Source organism: Leopardus geoffroyi, chromosome E2, assembly GCF_018350155.1.
Source record: "Leopardus geoffroyi isolate Oge1 chromosome E2, O.geoffroyi_Oge1_pat1.0, whole genome shotgun sequence".
Lineage (NCBI taxonomy): Eukaryota > Metazoa > Chordata > Mammalia > Carnivora > Felidae > Leopardus > Leopardus geoffroyi.
Window position 1 is genome coordinate 14,019,807 of NC_059335.1, and position 16,835 is coordinate 14,036,641.

At 53.4% G+C, this 16,835-nt stretch overlaps 1 protein-coding gene across 1 annotated transcript; it reads right to left on the reverse strand.

Annotated features, from left to right (window-relative positions):
* Positions 1–417: 417 nt before the first annotated feature.
* Positions 418–15,708, reverse strand: ITPKC (inositol-trisphosphate 3-kinase C). Its single transcript, XM_045442288.1, has 7 exons — positions 14,458–15,708; positions 10,289–10,388; positions 7,937–8,150; positions 6,523–6,727; positions 4,361–4,462; positions 3,647–3,718; positions 418–1,794 (listed from the first exon to the last, which is right to left on the reverse strand). The coding sequence occupies exons 1-7, from the start codon at positions 15,562–15,564 to the stop codon at positions 1,591–1,593; spliced, it is 2,004 nt and encodes a 667-aa protein (XP_045298244.1). The 5' UTR covers positions 15,565–15,708; the 3' UTR covers positions 418–1,590.
* Between the last annotated feature and the right edge of the window lie 1,127 nt (positions 15,709–16,835).

Consider the following 16,835-nt stretch of genomic DNA (forward strand, 5'->3'; position numbering starts at 1 on the left):
GAATGAATACCTGTTGCCTCCACTCTGGAAGGGGAGGAACAGGTTTGCCTTGGTCACTCGTGTAGCCCAGCGCCCAGCAAAGGTACGGTGTTTGTAATCAGGAGAGGGGTGTCCCCGCCCTGGCCACTCTGCACCAGCCCGGACACCCCGGTTGGCGCTGTCCAGTGCACTGTCCTGGGAGCCCCCCGAGGGCACAGCCTGGAGCTGCCTTGGTCACTAGCATGTCCCCCACGTTGTCCGACACAGAGCCAGGCACCTGAGCAGCAGCTTGGTAAATGCTGAATGAGTGAACCAGCCTGCTCTGCGCCCGAATCTCTCCTGAACGGGTCATCACCCCATTACCCCGCCCAGTGCTAATGGTGAAATTATGAGCTTTGAGCCCACACGGCCCAGATGCGAAAGAAAAAATCCACAAAGTTGACGTTGAATGTGATTTATTGGGGCGTCGTCACAGGGGGAAAGCACATGAAGCGATTTTGCCTCCTGTTCCCCAGCGCTGCCCCGGCTAAAGACTACCTCTCATATAAATAAGTATAAAGACAGTTTGTAGAAAAAGGAGCACGCCTCCTCAGGCCTGGAAGACACATTAGAGCTTCAGCTTAGGGAAGAGGGAGGTGCCTGGTTCCCAGCCTCCTAGACTAGGAAGCCCAAGGTACGGGTGCAGGAGGAGGGGGACGGAGGGGCATCACCCACACCGGAGAAGGTGCTGGGGTCTTTGGTTTGGACCAGGCGGCAAGCCCTCGGTCACAGCCACCTACCCTGCATCTCTAGAGGAAGGCAGCTCTGATTCCCAAGCCTCCTCTTCTAGGTCTGAAAGCCCTTCCTGCCACCAGTTGGCTAGGAGCAAGGGAAAGGGGGTCAGGGGTGGGAGGAGGGGGTCCCAAGGCTGAGGCTGGTGCCCGAGGAACGAGGCTGTGCTAGTCAGTGCTGGCACAGGACGTGGCTGTGGCCTGGGTCGGCAGGGCGTCAGCAGAGTTCTCTCAGGAGTGGGAAGGATCCCATGGGGTCAGGGGAGGGCAGGACAGAGACAACTGGGTCCCCGCCCAACAGCAGCAGCTCTCAGACCTTGTGGTGTCACACCCTCCTGAACCTCTGTCAGCGGTGGAATGGCCCCAGACGAACAGATGGGGTTGTGACTCTCCCAGGCAGACAGGTGGCTCCTGCATTTGTTCACAGGTGAGGTCTGGTTCCCCCAGGCGCCAGAGAGGAAATTCACCCTTCCCAGGCCTCCGGGAGCCAGCCTGCAGCAGGGAGAGGACTGACAAGGAGACGGTGATTACAGTCATCCCTAGGGCGAGGGGCACATCGCCCCTCAGAAGCCTTCCTGGCCGGTCAGAGGGCCCAGTCTGGTTCTGATACAAGGTGGGATGCAGCCATGGCACGTCCCCTCTCCAGTCTTCAAAACCTCTGTATCATGAAAGGGGCGGGCGCTGCCTGGGCTCCAGGGCCCTCCGGGCCTTCCACTCATGTCTTGCGTGGTGAACAATGCAACCTCTCCTGACCCCGAGGTCAACCCCCACGGCCAATCTCGGGGCACCGCCAGCCAGATGGGCACCATCCAGTAAGTCAACCCGGCAGTGGGCAAGTGGGTCAACCCTGGGCCAGCCCCTGAAGGAGGCGGATCAGGTTGTCCAGACCCCAGAGGTACCCATCCTCACGGTTGCCCTCAGCCCAGGGCAGTCGGTGGCTGAGCGTCTGGTGGTCAGGCAGGGCTACCGTCTTGCCAAAGTCGATCATCCAGACCCTGGCCAGGCCAGTGTGGTCATGCACGAAGAGGAGGGAGCTGCCCACCACCTGCAGCGACAGAGGAGGGAGGTTAGGGGGAGGGGCAGGCACTGGCTTGGGTCCCCTCCCCAACAGGCAGCTGAGCAGGGTGCTGAACTCTGGAGCCTGAACTCAGGCTGTCTGGGTTCAAATCCTGGCTCGGCCACTTAACTGGCTCGGTGGCCTTGAGCAGGTGACTTAACCTGTCTGTACTTCCGCTTGCTCACATACAAAGTGGGAATAAGGGAATAACCGTACCATTTCCTCAAAGGTTGCCCTGCACGTTACATGTGGGAATTCATCCGTATAAGCTCTTAGAACAGTTGCCAGTATAGCAAACAGACCACAATGTTAACCATTACCCTTTTCCAAGCTGGGGTACAAACACACACCTGCAGAATCTTGCACGGGAGAAGCGGATAATGTCTTCCCCTTGGAGAACTGCTCAGACCCAGCAGAGGGCTGCTGGTGACCCTAGGGCACGGGGCTTCCATTCTCTAGACCTCAGTTTCCCCATCTGTAGAATGGTGATGCTAAGGTCATTGCAGCATTCCATGAAGCACTTTGCAGTGCTCGACACACCGCCCTCGGTAGATGCTGGTTTGGGGTTTTTTTGGGTTTCTTTGGGTTTTTTTGGCTTTGTTTTTTAGAAACAGTACTTTCGTTGCCTCCATGTGACTCCAGGTGGGCAAGCCCCTCCCCTTTTCCAGGCGGGTTTCAAACTCCACTGCTCCCAGAGAACCCAGGTGACGGGGCAGGTGAGCAGGTGGCCGGCAGAGGCGGCAGCCTCCACCCCACTCTGGCCTGCTGGCATATGGTGAGCAGCCCGGTGCTGCCACGTCTCCCAAAGTGCCAGGTAAACCGGAAGTCTCATGTTTTAGATGTTGGCAGCTTATTTTTTAAAATGCTAAGTCACCAGGTGGGTGAAACCGAACATGAGCGCATAAGGGATGAGGTCCCCAGGCCTCCTCTTTGTGACTTGTGTGTAAAGCCCAAGGGCAGTGATGAGGATGGCAACGAGGATGACATCTGATGATGAAGAACATGACGGTAACAGCTGGCACATGCCGAGGGTTCACTGTGGGCCATGCTCCCATGTATAGAAACCTGCTTCGTCCTCCCCACGCCCACGGGGCAGGTGCTCTGTTAGCCCGTCCTGCCTGTCAAGGAGGCGGGTCTGCAGAAACACTCCCAGGCGCAGGTGGCCGAGGTGTGTAGAGCAGGATTCGAACCCAGGCAGCCCGACTCCCAGATCAAGGATCTTTCAGGAGTCGCCAGGAAAAAGAAGTGAGGGGGACCTGACAGGGGAGGTGGAAGAGCTTGCAGAGAGGAGGGAGAGGGAAAGGACACACCCTGCGACGTCCCCACCTCATAGACCTGCTGAGACGGCCCCAGACTTGCAGAGACACGCGGGCTGCAGAAGGGAGGGGGGGGGGGGGGAGCCACCAAATAGGAATGCAGCCACGGATAATTGGAAATAATTATGATTACAAAATAATTTTAAGAGCAAGGAGTTAAATGTACTTCCATGCTCCAAAGGGCACTCGACAGTTGCTGGTCTCACACCTCAGCAGCCCTGCGAGGAAGGCACCGTTGTTCTTCGAGTTAGGAGGAAACTGAGGCCTTAGAAAGTAAGTCCCGTACCCAGCGTGGAACAGCCTTCATTCCAGGCCACCTGTCTTGAGCCCCTGAAATCCCCTTTGCTGCCTACCATCAAAAAGCAAACCCCAAACCTTGGGGGTTCCTTTTAATAGCCTTGCCCGGTAATCTGTCAGCTGTTTGCCAGACGCTGACCCCCCCCCCCACTGAACCCCCAACCCCCCACCTCCCACCACCCTCCCACACGTGGCCTTCTGCTCCCCATGGCAGCAGGGGCTCGCACCTCATGGGTCTTGAAGAAGGGGGAATTCTCCAGAGCCTCACGAAGTTCTTCCAGGCGCGCCACGTACTTTCTCTGTGTGAGAGGGAGCGTTTCGCGGTCAGCACAGGGACTTTGTGGGTCCTTACCCACCTTGAGGCCTGACCTCATCCTATACCCTCAAAGGAGCGAGCAGACCACAGCCAGGAGGGGATCAAAGGAGCCACGGGGAAAATGGGTGGTGGGTGGGGGCTTGGATGCACTGGGGTCACACAGACAAGAGTGTGGTTGGGAGAACACGTTGATACTCATAATTCCTAGCAGCTCCTCCCGCCAAGAGTGGAGTCGAGTCCCTTTAATTTCGGCTGGGTCAGAAGATTTGCTTTGGCCAATAAAACATGGTGGAAATAATGGCGGCCATTCTGAGCCCAGCCAATCAAGACACTTGACAACCCCACTTGTTCTCGGGGCCACCTGTTTCTACGCTGAGAACGAGCCCAGGCTAGCTTGCTGCGTCATGAGAGGCAAGCGGCCAAGTCGTGAGCCAATCACCAGACATAGGAGCAGGGCCCTCCTAGACCAGCCAGCGCTAGCCAAGCCACCAGCTGACCGCAGATGGTGAGCAACGCCAGCCAGTATTGGCCATCCTCGGCCTAAAGCAGAAGACTGTTGCCTTACAAGCAGCGATGATGGCGGTGGGCTTGAGCTGCTAAATACAGGGCCCGGTGTCCCGCTCACCAGGATTCCACGGTTCCCGTCCACAAAGTCCTCTAACACCTTTGTCACCTGCTCCAGCTCCCGTGTCTTCTTGAAATTGGTGTTGCAGGTCCCATTGGCTTTCTGTAGGGCAAGGGGTGAAGGCTCAGGATCACCTTTTCCTTCTCACGCCCGACACCAAGCAGCCTCAGGCATTTCCTGGGACCCCCTGCCTGCCCCTCACACTTGCTGGTTATTCAGGGGGAGCCAGCCCACCTGCTCAGCCCAGTTCAACCCAGCCCCAGATCCCACTCCAGAGCAACCAGTCCTTCTGAGTCCAACCTTGAACCCCCTGGTTGAGCCGGTTTAGCCAAGTGGGCTTTGGAGAAGGGTAGATCTGGCTTTGAACCGTGACTCTGCTACTTCCTAGCTGGGCAGCCCTAAACAAGCCACCTCACCGCCCTCAGCCTCAGTTTCCTCACCTGGAAAATGGGGACTGCGTTGCTATTGACAGCCTAAAGCTGGTATAAGGATTAAAGGAGACTGGATATGTAGGATGCAAAGCACAGTGCCTGGCGCACAATTAAGTAAGCACTCCATAAATGAGACTAATAATTTTTATGTCTGAGGGGGCACAGAGAAGCCACCTGAGTCATTCTGCCACACTGTGCCAGGTGCTGTGTGGGTGCTGATAACATGGAGGTAATAGGACAGACACAGTCAGGTGAAGGAGGCAGGTATAGAACACTAAAATCCTCACAAAGGGAGAGAACACAATAATAGAATATAGGGAGCCATGAGGAGGTAAAGAGAGGGTCCTGATTGAGCAGGATGGAAATTAAGGTGGGCTTCTTGGAGGAAGCAAAATTTGAAAGGAGACAGGAAAACGACCGGGTATCAATCAGAGGGAACAGTAGGGGGAAGAGCATGTGCAGAGGTCCTGTGGCAGGAAAAGAACAAAACTCTTTCAGGGAAATGAAAGCACTGTGGCTTGAAGGTAGACAAAGAGGGAGGGAGAGAGGAGGGATGAGGCTAGACCCTGGAGGGCCCTCTAGGCCAGAGAACTTCTCCCGAGGGGACTAGGGAGCCATAGAAGGGTTTTGAATAGGAGAATGACAGTAGGTTGTACAACTTGGAAAGGTAGCTCAGGCGAGGCCGTGGGGAAACAGGCGGGGTGCACAATGATTCCACTCTTGTGAAAGGAGTTTGGCAATCTCTGGCAAAATTCCCAGCGCATTTCATCTCTGACCCCGTCTTCCTCCTTCTGGGAATCTAGTCTACAGTTAAACCTATACACTTGCAAAGTATCTCATGTACAAAGTGATTCACTGAGGCACTGTCTGTAATGGCAAAAAGTGGAAATGCAGGTGGCCATCTGTAGGGGACTGTGTCACATCCACAGAGAGCTATTATATAACTGAGGAAGGAAGAGAGGAAGGAAGGAAGGAAGGAAGGGAGGGAGGAAAGAAGGAAGGAAGGAAGGAAGGAAGACTTGCTATGGAATGAAAAGCTGTCCAGGTTTCTGCCACCGTTTGTGTAAGACTGGGAGGAGTAAACGTTAGGACATGCAATTGCATTTGTTTGTATTTGCAGGAAAAAATAGAAGAAATTGATAAAGTGGTTCCCCATGAGTAGGTCGGGGGTGGAGGGACAGAATGGGAAGGACATCAGCAGAGCTAGGAGAGAGATTTCCCCTGTATATCCCAGTATGTTATTTTGATTTTTGAACTGTGTGAATACCTCTTCAAATAATTAGGTGTAATTTACAAAAAAGGAGAGAAAGAAGGAAGGACAGAAAAAAGAAAATCTCTCCCCATAAGGGGGGAAAAGGATTCTTCAAGCTGCTGTGTTGGATGAGGATCAGAGGGGGTGAGACCACAACCCAGGAGCCCAGGAAGGCTAGGGAGGGAGAGACCAGGGAGGTTAGGGCAGGAGAGATGGGCTGGGCCAGGGGCTGCGGGGAGGGGTGGAGACAGAATCTGGAGCTGCTCAAGGAGACAGATAAACAAAACTTGGTCAGTGATGGGGGTGAGAGAGAAACAGGGCTTCCCAGAGCCCCCATCTATTCATCTTCTACAGTCTCCTGCTTTTTCTCCACATCCTGCTTCTTTCCAGCCTTCCCTGATGCCCATGCTCCCCAAGAAGCCTGGCCTCAGATCTAGCTCCCAGCACTCTGGTGACAGGCTAGCAGCTCCTGGCCTCACCTTGATGCCCTCAATCCGGAAGCCCAGGGTGGAGGTCGAGCTCACGGTCTCCCTCCACTGCATGTAGCGGGGCTTGGTAATGGCACCCTGGGCGTGTTCCTCAGGGGTGGGGGCCCCAGGGTCCACAGCCACCATCTTCTCATACATGTCCTTCCGGGGCCGGGGCCGTTCTCGTGCCTTCACCAGCTCCTCCTCCAGGTAGGTCCTGGGACAAAGAGGACGTGGCAAAGGAAACTATGAGGAACAGAGATGGAGGACATACTCCCTGATATCAAGGCAAGTTATAAAACCACAGCATGGCACAAGAACAGACAAATAGATCGATGGACCAGAACAGAGTCTAAAAACAGACACATATGTGTACATTCACCCAAATTATGACACAGAAGACCCAGCAATTCGGTGGAAAAAGGGAAATTTTTTCAATAAACAGTGCCAGGTCAAGAGAATAGCCATATGGGAGGCAGGGGGCGGGCAGGGTAAAGAACCTCAATCCCTACCTCACACCATATGTAAAAATTAATTCTAGATGGATTGCAAATTTAGATGTGAAAGTTAAAACAATAAAGCTTGTAGAAGAAAACATAGGAGATCTTCATGAACTTGGAGTAGGTGGATTTCTTAAACACAAAGCTACTAATCATGATGACAAAAAATGACAAACTGGCCTAAATCAAAAGTGCTTCTGTTTATCAAAAGCTACTATTAAGAGAGTGAAATGGGAAAGCTGGACAATGTGTGTGTGTGTGTGTGTATGTGAGTCTCCAACAAAGGAATTGTATTCAGAATATATAAAGAATTACAAATCCAAAAGAAAATGACAGCCCAACAGAAAAATGGGCAGGGGCACCTGGGTGACTCAGTTGGTTAAGCATCCGACTACTTTTGGCTCGGGTCATGATCTCATGGTTCCTGAGTTCGAGCCCCACACTGGGCCCCGTGCTGGCAGTGCGGATCCTGCTTAGGATTCTCTCCATCTCTCTCTCTCTCTCTCTCCCCCTCCCTGCTCACTCTCTCTCTCAAAATAAATAAACTCAAAAAGAAAGAAAAAGAAAGAAAGAAAGAAAGAAAGAAAGAAAGAAAGAAAGAAAGAAAGAGAGAAAGAAAGAAAAAAGAAAATTGGGCAAAATATTCAAAGAGGCACTTTTCACAAGAGGATCTCCAAGTGGCCAGCCAACCAATGCTCAACTTCCTTGGTCATCAGAGAAACAGAAATTAAAATCCTAATGAGACACTCACCAGAATGGTTACAATTAGCAATACCAAGCACCCAATGAGAAGATAAAAACAACTGGAACTCTCACACACTGCTGGTGGGAGCACATGCGGGTACTACCACTCTGAAGACCCGAGAGGCACCATCTCCAAAATGCCCAACGCTGGCCCTCTGCATCTGCCCTGTGGCTAAACCCACCTGCTGCCCATCTTGCAGTCCATAATGGAGGGGCCCTCAAAATCCGCCAGGAGATCTTCCATCTGGTTGAAGGCCTGGCCATCCCGCTGCACCATGCCGTAGTAGGTGGGCACGAAGGGTCGCAGGGGGTCGCTCATCAGCTGCTCCAGGCTGCGCTGCTCACACTGACAGAAACGCTTCAGGATCCGACCATCCTCTCCTGCCTGGAAGTTCCCTACGGGAGCACAGCCGACGAGAGGGTCAGAAGCTGGATCAGCCGGAGCCTCCCCTCATCTCCCGCGAACGTCAGATCCTGGCTGCCCTCATCGTGCCTGACCCCTTCCAGAAGGCTTTCTCTCCTTCCCTGCACCTCTCAAAGTCTTAGCCAACATGTGGCAAGGGAAGGGCCTACTCCTGCTCCTCATTTCAACAGAGTCCTGTTCACAGCATGTAGGGGCCTCACTTGTTTTGTCATTTCGGGTTGTGAGCTCATGATGGGCTGTGGGAATCTGTGTGAGATCAGATTCGAGAGCGTGCGGCTCCAGAGCAGCTCTGCATCTGCTTCTGCCTGGAGTCCCGCCGTGCTGGCGCCCGGGGCCACTTCATGTCAACTGACAACTCAGGCATTTCCTGGACCGCACAGACTGTAGATCAGCGTTACAAACTCTTATTGGGGCAAATCGTATTTTCAGCTTGTACGCGCCAAAGATGGCCACGACAACAGTTCCTGTCTCACGGGTTCTTCCAGAATTTCACCACTCCCCACCAAGAAGTGGAATCTAAATCTTCTCTCCTTGAATCTGGGAGGGCTTCTGGCAGAAGTGACACCGTGACTTCAGATTCGAGGTCACAAAAGGAGATGCGACCTCCACTTTGTTGGCAGAGACGATTGCCTTTGCAGTCCGGAGATGCCACGTAAGAAAGCAGACTCCTTGTGGCGCCTGGTGGCTCAGTCGGTTAAGCGTCTAACTTTGGCTCAGGTCACGGTCTCATGGTTCATGAGTTCGAGGCCCACATCGGGCTCTGTGCTGATAGCTCAGAACCTGGAGCCTGCTTTAGATTCTTTCTCTCTCTCTCTCTCTCTCTTTCTCTCTCCCCTCTCTCAAAAATAAATAAACATTTAAAAATTAAAAAAAAAAAATTAAAAAAAGCTGACTCCTCTGAGGCCACCGTACTGTAAGGAAGCCCAGGCTGCTCCACAGAGAAGCCACATATAAGCTCTCCAGCCAGCGGCCCCAGCTGAGACTCAGCCAACAATCGGTTGTGAGGCACATGAGTGAATGAACTTCAAAAGTTTCCACCTTGCAGTTCCAAGTTGTCCTACCCCAGACTCCATGGAGTAGCAACTCCATGGAGTCCCTGCCATGCCCGGTCTGGACTCCTGACCCCAAACCTGGGATAAACAGTTGTTTTATCCCACTAAGTTTTCTTTTAACCACCACTAACTTTTGAGGGTTCTTTGGTATTTTAACTCAGTAACTGGAAAACATGGCGACAGCAGCCCCGTGTTTACAGTGTCGGGGGTGTGGGGGTGGGGGCTGGCCTTTTCGATGACTCAGATCTAAGGATACACTAGGTAGGTAAGCTCCCTTCTTATCTTCCTTTGCTGGTGGGCCCCATCTGTCTTGTCCCCACCAGTACGCATTTTTGTGAATAAAGTTTTATTACAACACAGACACAGTCATGTGTTGATGTATCATCTCTGGCTGCTTTCGTGCTAAAACAACAGAATTGTGCGGTTGTGACAGAGACCGTATGGCTCACAAAACCCAGGACGTTTATCATCTAGCCCTTTACAAAATATGTTATGTCCTAGGCATTGTGCCGCTATGCGCCGGAGACATCGCACTAGGTGCTGGGAGAAACCATTAGAGCTGCTATTTATTGAGCACCTACTATATTCTGGACATGGAGGGGCTGAGGAATGATTATTTCTACTTATGAGGGGCCTGTGTCTCAATCTTCATATATATATATTTTGATGGTAACTCTCCAGTGAACCCTGCAAAGGAGGTAGGATTAGCTCCATATTACAAGTGAGGAGGCCCAGTGAGAGGAAGTAACTTACCCAGGATCACCTGTAAATAAGTGCAGAATTAGGGTTTGTGCCCAGGACCATTTCTCCCCCAGGGTTGAGGATTTGCTCCCCATCCCCCTGGCACTGGGAACGGCCCTCAGCCCCTGCCCAGGCCTAAGCACTTCCCGTAACAGCCTTAGGAGGTGGAGACTGTCCTCAAGCCCATTTGACAGATGGGGAGACTTGAACTACAGAGAATGGCCCTGTAGCTTTCTTTCCCCAGCTCAGCTGTCTCTGCCCAGCCTGTCTGCCCGCCCCCCGCCCCACCCGGCCGTCCCCTGCACCCCTGCTCTCACCAGCGTGTCCCGACAGCTGGACCCAAGGGTAGTGTTTTCGGAAGGAGACCACGAAGGGCGAATATCTCAGAACTGTCTTCAGCTTCTTCCACGGTTTGTTCTGTTGTGAGGCACAGCGGGGTGGGGTCACTGCCGAGGCTGGGGAGGGTGGGGGAATGGGATGCAGGCCGGAGGGGAAGCGGGTGGACCAGGGGGCTTCCTGGGAGTGCTGCTCCCGAGCTCATTGGGGTGAGCGAAGCCCACTAGTTCAGCAGTCTTGAGATTCCCCATAGGCCTCAGCAAAGGTGGGGAAGAGTCTGTCCATTTCTCTCTGTCCTCGTCATCATTTTCTTTAGACCCTTGTCTTTCTGTCCTTTTCAAATGAGTAAAAATAGGCCAGGTCACACACCAAAAACTTGGAAACCTCACTTCTGTCCTGAAACCAAGTCAGACCTTCTGGAGAAAATGATAGAGGCAGGACTTGATGAATGGAGGCTGAACCACAGAGAAAGACACAATTAGAAACGGATGGCAAGGTGACGACAGAGACAGAGAGGGACAGAGATGGACTCTGGGGCAGTCGGGAGAGCTGCTCACCAAACAGCTCCAGCCCATCCTCCCTTCTAGGGACATCCCTGCTACCTTGAACTTCGGCTACTGGCTTGCTTTGGCAAGTGAAATGTGAGCCTAAGCGTTAAAGCCAGTACGTGATTCTCCATGTTCCTTTCCCTGCTGTGGAAGTGGGTGGGGAGTGTAGAAAGAGAAATAGAAGCTTCCTCGGTCTGGGCCTTGAGTGAAGACGTCACCCACCAGTGGCCCATGGTACATGTGCAGTGTCAACGATAATAATCCTTCGTGGTTCCAAGTCACTAAGTTCGGGGGTTGCCTGTTACCACAGCAAATCCTGACCTAGCCTGACTAATACAGTGACAGGTTACCAAAAGACAAAGAGAGAAATATAGAAAGACAGAAAGGGAGACACGCATACCCAGTAATGACGGGAAAGAAAAAAATAAATGGAAGCAAAGAAAGAGAACAGCAAGAGAAAACCAGTAAAGCAAACCGAAAACAAAGATTTCATTGTATCACGTTGACTCAATCAAGAGGTTCTTGAGACTGGCTTAGAGTCTGATTCACATGTATGAGCACGCGTGCAAACACATGAATACATTCTCTGCTCCAGGCATATGGCAGTCCCTTAGACAAGTATTAGGAGAATGGGTCCTCTCCAGAGAAGGAATCTGTGTGGCTCATCCCCCCACTACCTTGGGGTCAAGGCCATGTTCTCTCCCGCCTACTCAGAGCCCAGCTACCTAGCAGACATCTAATTGACAGTGGGAAGGTCAAGCAGAGGCAGGGTGTTGGACTACGGGATTCAGGAAGGGCTATTCCTTCCACCCTCCAGCTGCCAGCCATGAAGGGGAGGTGATTAATAAAGGTTCCTGTTTACTAAGTACCTGGAACATTCCAGGCACAATGACAAAGACTCGGTGAGCCATAACCTACTTAATCCTAAAAACACAACCCCAGGAGGATTGTTGACACTGTGTTACAGAGGAAACAGAGGCTCAGGGGGATGAAGTCACTTGCCTAAATCACACAGCACAGTGCTGGGGTTCTAACTCTGAACCCAGTGCCCTGGGCTTACACACTACAGCCCTGCTGGGCTATAAACTCTGAAGGCAGGGATTGGGGTTGTCATGGTTATGACTGTGTCCCCAGCCCATGACCTAGCACACAACAGCTGTTCCAAAAGCATTGCTTGGATTGAGGGAGGTTAGTTGTAACTATCTTTTTTTTTCTTTTTAATCATAAGCAGTTCATATCTTGTCTCTTTCTTGGACCTGATGGTTAATCTGCGCTTTCTCAGATGATTTCATGATGGTCTCATCTCCCATGTCCCCTCCTCCAGGAAGGCCTCTCTGATACCTCACGTGTGGCCAACCACCTCCTGCGATCTCCCACGACACTAGGCGTCCCCCATCCCAGCCCCCTGACCACTCTGTATGGTGATGGGCCTGTCTTCTCCACTGGCCTGGGAGCTCCATGAGGGTAATGTCTCAGTCACTGCTGTGTCCCTAGCAAAACCAACCCAGGGCTGGACACATACCAGAGGCTCAGAGACTGTCAGTGGTCTGATTAGGAGGACAGGATGGATGTGTGAAGGAAGGACGCGGGGAGGAAAGGAAGAAAGTTGTGGGACTTCTAAGGTCAGATGGGATTTCAAAATTAAGCCAGAAGGAAGCAAGGGTTTGTTTTCTGGGCGGTGGGAAATGAGTGAGCAACAGCTCAGGAGCGGAGGCAGGATGGTGGCAGGGCGTTCGAGGAACAGTGTGCACTTTGGCCTCCTTGCAGTGGAGGGGGGTTAGGAAGGGAGAAGGGAAGCTGAATGCGGGAAGCAGCCTGGAGACAGGAAGCTCTAAACACAGGGTTGAACTCCTGATCGCTATCCGGAGGGCCCTGGGGAGCCACGGAGGGTGCTGAAAAGCAGGGAGAGTTCAAGAGTTGACCAGAGGTGGGTCTTGGAAGCAGATTCTGGAAGGATGAAGAAAAACTGGAGACACGGAGGCGTGGGAAGAAAGCAAGTTAGGGACGGATCCACCCATACACCACAGAGCTTGAAATAACTGGGTTTTCAACTCAGCCAGGACTGAGTTAGAATCCTGGCTCCGACCAGGCTTGGCCAGCCCTAAGCAAGTGACCTCACCTCTGCACACCTGTTCCCTCATCTATAAAATGGAGACAATAATAGTCCCAATGTCATTGTGCTGTTTTAAGGGTTAACACATACACAACCCTTAGAAAAGTGCCTGGTATGCGAAGGGTTTGAATCCCAGCTCTGTGTCTTCCAAAGTGTGTGACCTTGGACAAGTGTCATTGACCTCATCTGTAAAATGGGGATAATAACAGTATCTCCCTCATAGGGCTACTGTAAGGATTAAAAAAGTTAATACGAGCAAGGAGCTTAGTACAGAGCTGGGCGTGAGTACTAGTTGCTATTTTTTTTCCCCCATTCACTCCCAGATCAGCTGTTTGGAGATGCCAAGAACGTGAGAGAGTAGGTGGCAGGAACAGCTAAGGCAGAAAGACCAGAGGGTCAGCTCCTGTGCTCTGGCACAGGCAGGTTGAGGCAGGTCTGTCTCTACCTGTGGCCACATGTGTGAGCACATTCCTAAGGGAGCCCCCGTGGGGTGAGGGGGGCTCAGGGCAGACTCTGGCCAGGGGCCCCAGACAAGGGGAGGGCCCAGCAGGCCAACCTACTTGAGTCTGTCACACCTGCCTCCCAGCTGACCTTCCCTGAACCTGCCCTGCCAGCCCTCCTGATTCACCAGGAGAGAACCGCACCCAAGGTGGGGGGCATGGGGGGGTGGGGTGGTGGTGAGGGTGGAGGATGTAAACAAGAGTGCGCAGGGGGCCCCCTGGGGAGCTGGAAGGCAATGGTAAAACCAGACGGTCCCTGGCTAAGCTGGGGGTCCTCAGCGTTTGGGGCTCACACAGCCCTCTGAGAACCTGATAAAAGTTGGGGGGGGCTCACTCCCTACAAAAGCAAATGGCTAAAGGGTGGCAAAGGTTCATGACCCCTTAAGGCAGCCACAGTGCCTTAAAAATTTAGGGTAAAGGGGCACCTGGGTGGCTCAGTCGTTTAAGCGTCTGACTCTTGATTTCAGCTCAGGTCATCATCTCACTGTGCTGAACCTGCTTGGGATTCTCTCCCTTTCTCCCTGCCTCTCCCCTGCAGGTGAGCTCACGCTCTCTCTCTCTCTCAAAATAAATAAAAATATTTTTTAAAAACTTAGGTTAAAAAGCGTACCCTTTCTGTCCTCCTTTACTTGTGCTCTTCTAGAGGATCCGACAGAAATCATACACAGTTGCTTCAAAAATATGTGTGTAAACACACACAGACTCCCACGATCACACAATTTCAGGAGTCCCTGGGCATCATTAAGTCAGCCAGTGGCTGTCCATTTTAGACCCCAGGACCGGAGGCAGTGGGTGAGGAGAAAGGGAAAGGATCAGGAGGATGCCTGGAGTGGGTCGGTAACCTGGCTGTCAGAGGGAGGAGGTCGACAGATAGAAGAGGTACCTGGAGATAAAATTGCTCGTGGGTGCTAGAAAACTTCTCAAAGCAAAGGCAGGGGGATAAGGGGTCTGGGGAGATGTGGCCCAAGGGCAGAACGGTTCCCACTCACCCCAGACCTGTCCTCGGGGTCGCTGGCACCTCCGCCCCCGGCCACCACATCATCCTCAGACTCGTCGAAAGAGGAGGCAGAGGAGAAGCCGCCACTGCCCCCCTCAGCCCGGGAGGGGGGTCCCACTGGCTGAGCATCAGGCTCAGGTGTTTCAGGAGTGATGATGAGGCGGGGCACAGGGGTCAAGGGGCTACACTCCAGGCGAGAGTACAGGTGAGCCCCCAACTCCCTGGGTTCTGGTTCCTCTAACAGGCCATCCTGCTTGGATTCCCCCAAAAGACAGTCTGTCCCAGGTTCTGTCTGGGGTCCATGAGTATCTTGTGTCTGGGGACCATCAGTGCCAGGCCGAGTCCAGGAGCCAACAGAATCTTGCTGTGTTGGGAAACCATCAGTGCCAACCTGCTTCCAGGCTGTTTTAGTATCCTGTTGTATCTGGGAGCCATCAGTGTACAATTCCTTCCAGGAGCCATCGGCACTTGGCTCTGTTGAGGGACAGGCCCCCTCTGGCTCAGTCCGGAGGCTGGACCTGTTCCTATGGGTCCAGAGGTTATCAGCCCAGGTCTTGGCCCTCTCTGGTTGGGTCTGTGACCCATGTATTTCTATCTCTGTCCAGGGCCCATCAACGACGGGCTGTGTCCAGAGGCTGGCCTTCTCTGGCTGAGGCTGGAGGTCAGACCAGTGTGAATCAGTCAAAAAGCCATCTGTCCCAGTTTCCGTCCAGGGAGCGGCTGTCTCCAGCCCTGAGCAGTGGCTGCTCCTTTCTGGATGTGTCCGGAGGCTAGATATGTCTGTCTCCGTTTTGGGGCCGGGCCGCTCAGTCTCCGCTCCGAGGCCAGCTGCTTCAGGCTCAACCTGTCCGTCTGTCCCCGGCTCAGGCCCGAGGCCGACCCTCTCGGGCTCGCTGTAGAGGCTGGACCCCTCGGGGCTGGTCCGGGGCCCGCCCCCGTCAGGCCGCCCCGCCGGGCCCCCTGCGCCTGGCCCGGGTCGCTGCTGCCCCGGCTGCCGCCGCCGCCCCCCTCGCGGCGCCTCTAGCCCCATGCGGGCCGCCCCCGGCAGCTCCCCGGCCTCTGCCTCGCTTAGGCTCCCCCGGCACGGGCAGCGCCTCATGCCCGCTCCCTAGGTTCGGGCTTCGACCCGACCCGGCCCCTCCTGCCCCTTTAAATCGCGCGAGGGGTGTGGCTGGGGAGCCCCAACTCCCGGGTTCCGGCCCGCGGAGCTCCAGCTCGCCCGGCCACCCAGGGGTTAACCGATACTCCCTCCCCCGCGCCCCGGGAAAGCCCCGAAGCCCCGCCCCACCGGACGTGACGAAAGGGGGACGGGCGTTGCCTGGCCCCGCCCTCTCGGGTTGAAGCAGGGTGGGCTCCGAGCGCTAGACCCTCGTCCAGGTTGTGTACTGCGTTCCGGGGTCCTGGTTGCGGGCCGGTGGGATCCCTTCCTAGACCCCTGCAACGAATCCGATCTTCCTACACCCTCGAATATCCAGTTTAGCCTCCCTGGAACCTTCGGGGACGAATCTAGCAGCGCGCCCATTCTTCAAAGGGGGCGAGGACTGACTTTGAATGACGGAAATCTAGTGACCTGGGTTCGAGACCCGCCTCTGCCACTTCCTAGCGGTGTTACCTTGAGTGTGTGACTTATGTTTCCCCGCTCCTGCCCCAGCCCCAGGCTCATTTTCTCACCTGTAAAATGAGGATACATAATACCATTGTATTGTTTTCGAAAACGTGTGTTCAATGCCACAAGAGCCAAGCATTTTTGAACAGGGAAATTAAGGCCCAGAGCAGCGAAAGAATTTATCTAAAGGCAAAGTGAGGATGCCTGTTTTCAAATCCTGGCTCCAACACTCACTTTTGGGATGATCTTTCCCCACAGTCTTGTCTCCTCAGAGCCTCAGTTTTCTCATCCGTAAAAAGGTTAGCGTTAATAGTTTTCTCGCAAGACTGTTATGGGAATTTTTACTTATTTACAACAACATTTACATTTGTGCGCTTGCCTTGTGCCAGGTGCTGTACCTGCCAGTTTATACCCCAACTCCTGTGAGGTAGGGATCATCATTTTCCCTTGCACAAACAGGAGAACAGAGGCACAGAAAGACAAAGCAGTGAGTCCAAGATCACACATCTAAGTTGTGTAGATTTGAATTCAGGCCTACTTAACCTAAAGCCTGGACTTTGGTTGCCTACAGAGCAATATAACCTGTTTAAGGCTGTGGGTGTTGGAGAAAGAGCCAGAAGTTGAGTATTTCCTCTAAATCAGATCATATCCTCCTCTGCTCAGAACCCTCCATGGTTCCTGTCCCACTTAGGGTAAAAGCTGTAGTCTTTACTGTGCCTCACGATACCCTAAGTGATCCGGCTCTGGTTACATCCCAGACCGGC

What these genes read in the sequence shown, in the direction of transcription:
- ITPKC (XM_045442288.1), bottom strand. Translation starts at nt 15,564, where the DNA reads ATGAGGCGCTGCCCGTGCCGGGGGAGCCTAAGCGAGGCAGAGGCCGGG. An exon ending in ACCCCGAGGACAGGTCTGGG is followed by an intron (nt 10,389 to 14,457) that starts GTGAGTGGGAAC and finishes GCCTCACAACAG; the next exon opens with AACAAACCGTGGAAGAAGCT. An exon ending in ACGGGAACCGTGGAATCCTG is followed by an intron (nt 3,719 to 4,360) that starts GTGAGCGGGACA and finishes CCTCTCACACAG; the next exon opens with AGAAAGTACGTGGCGCGCCT.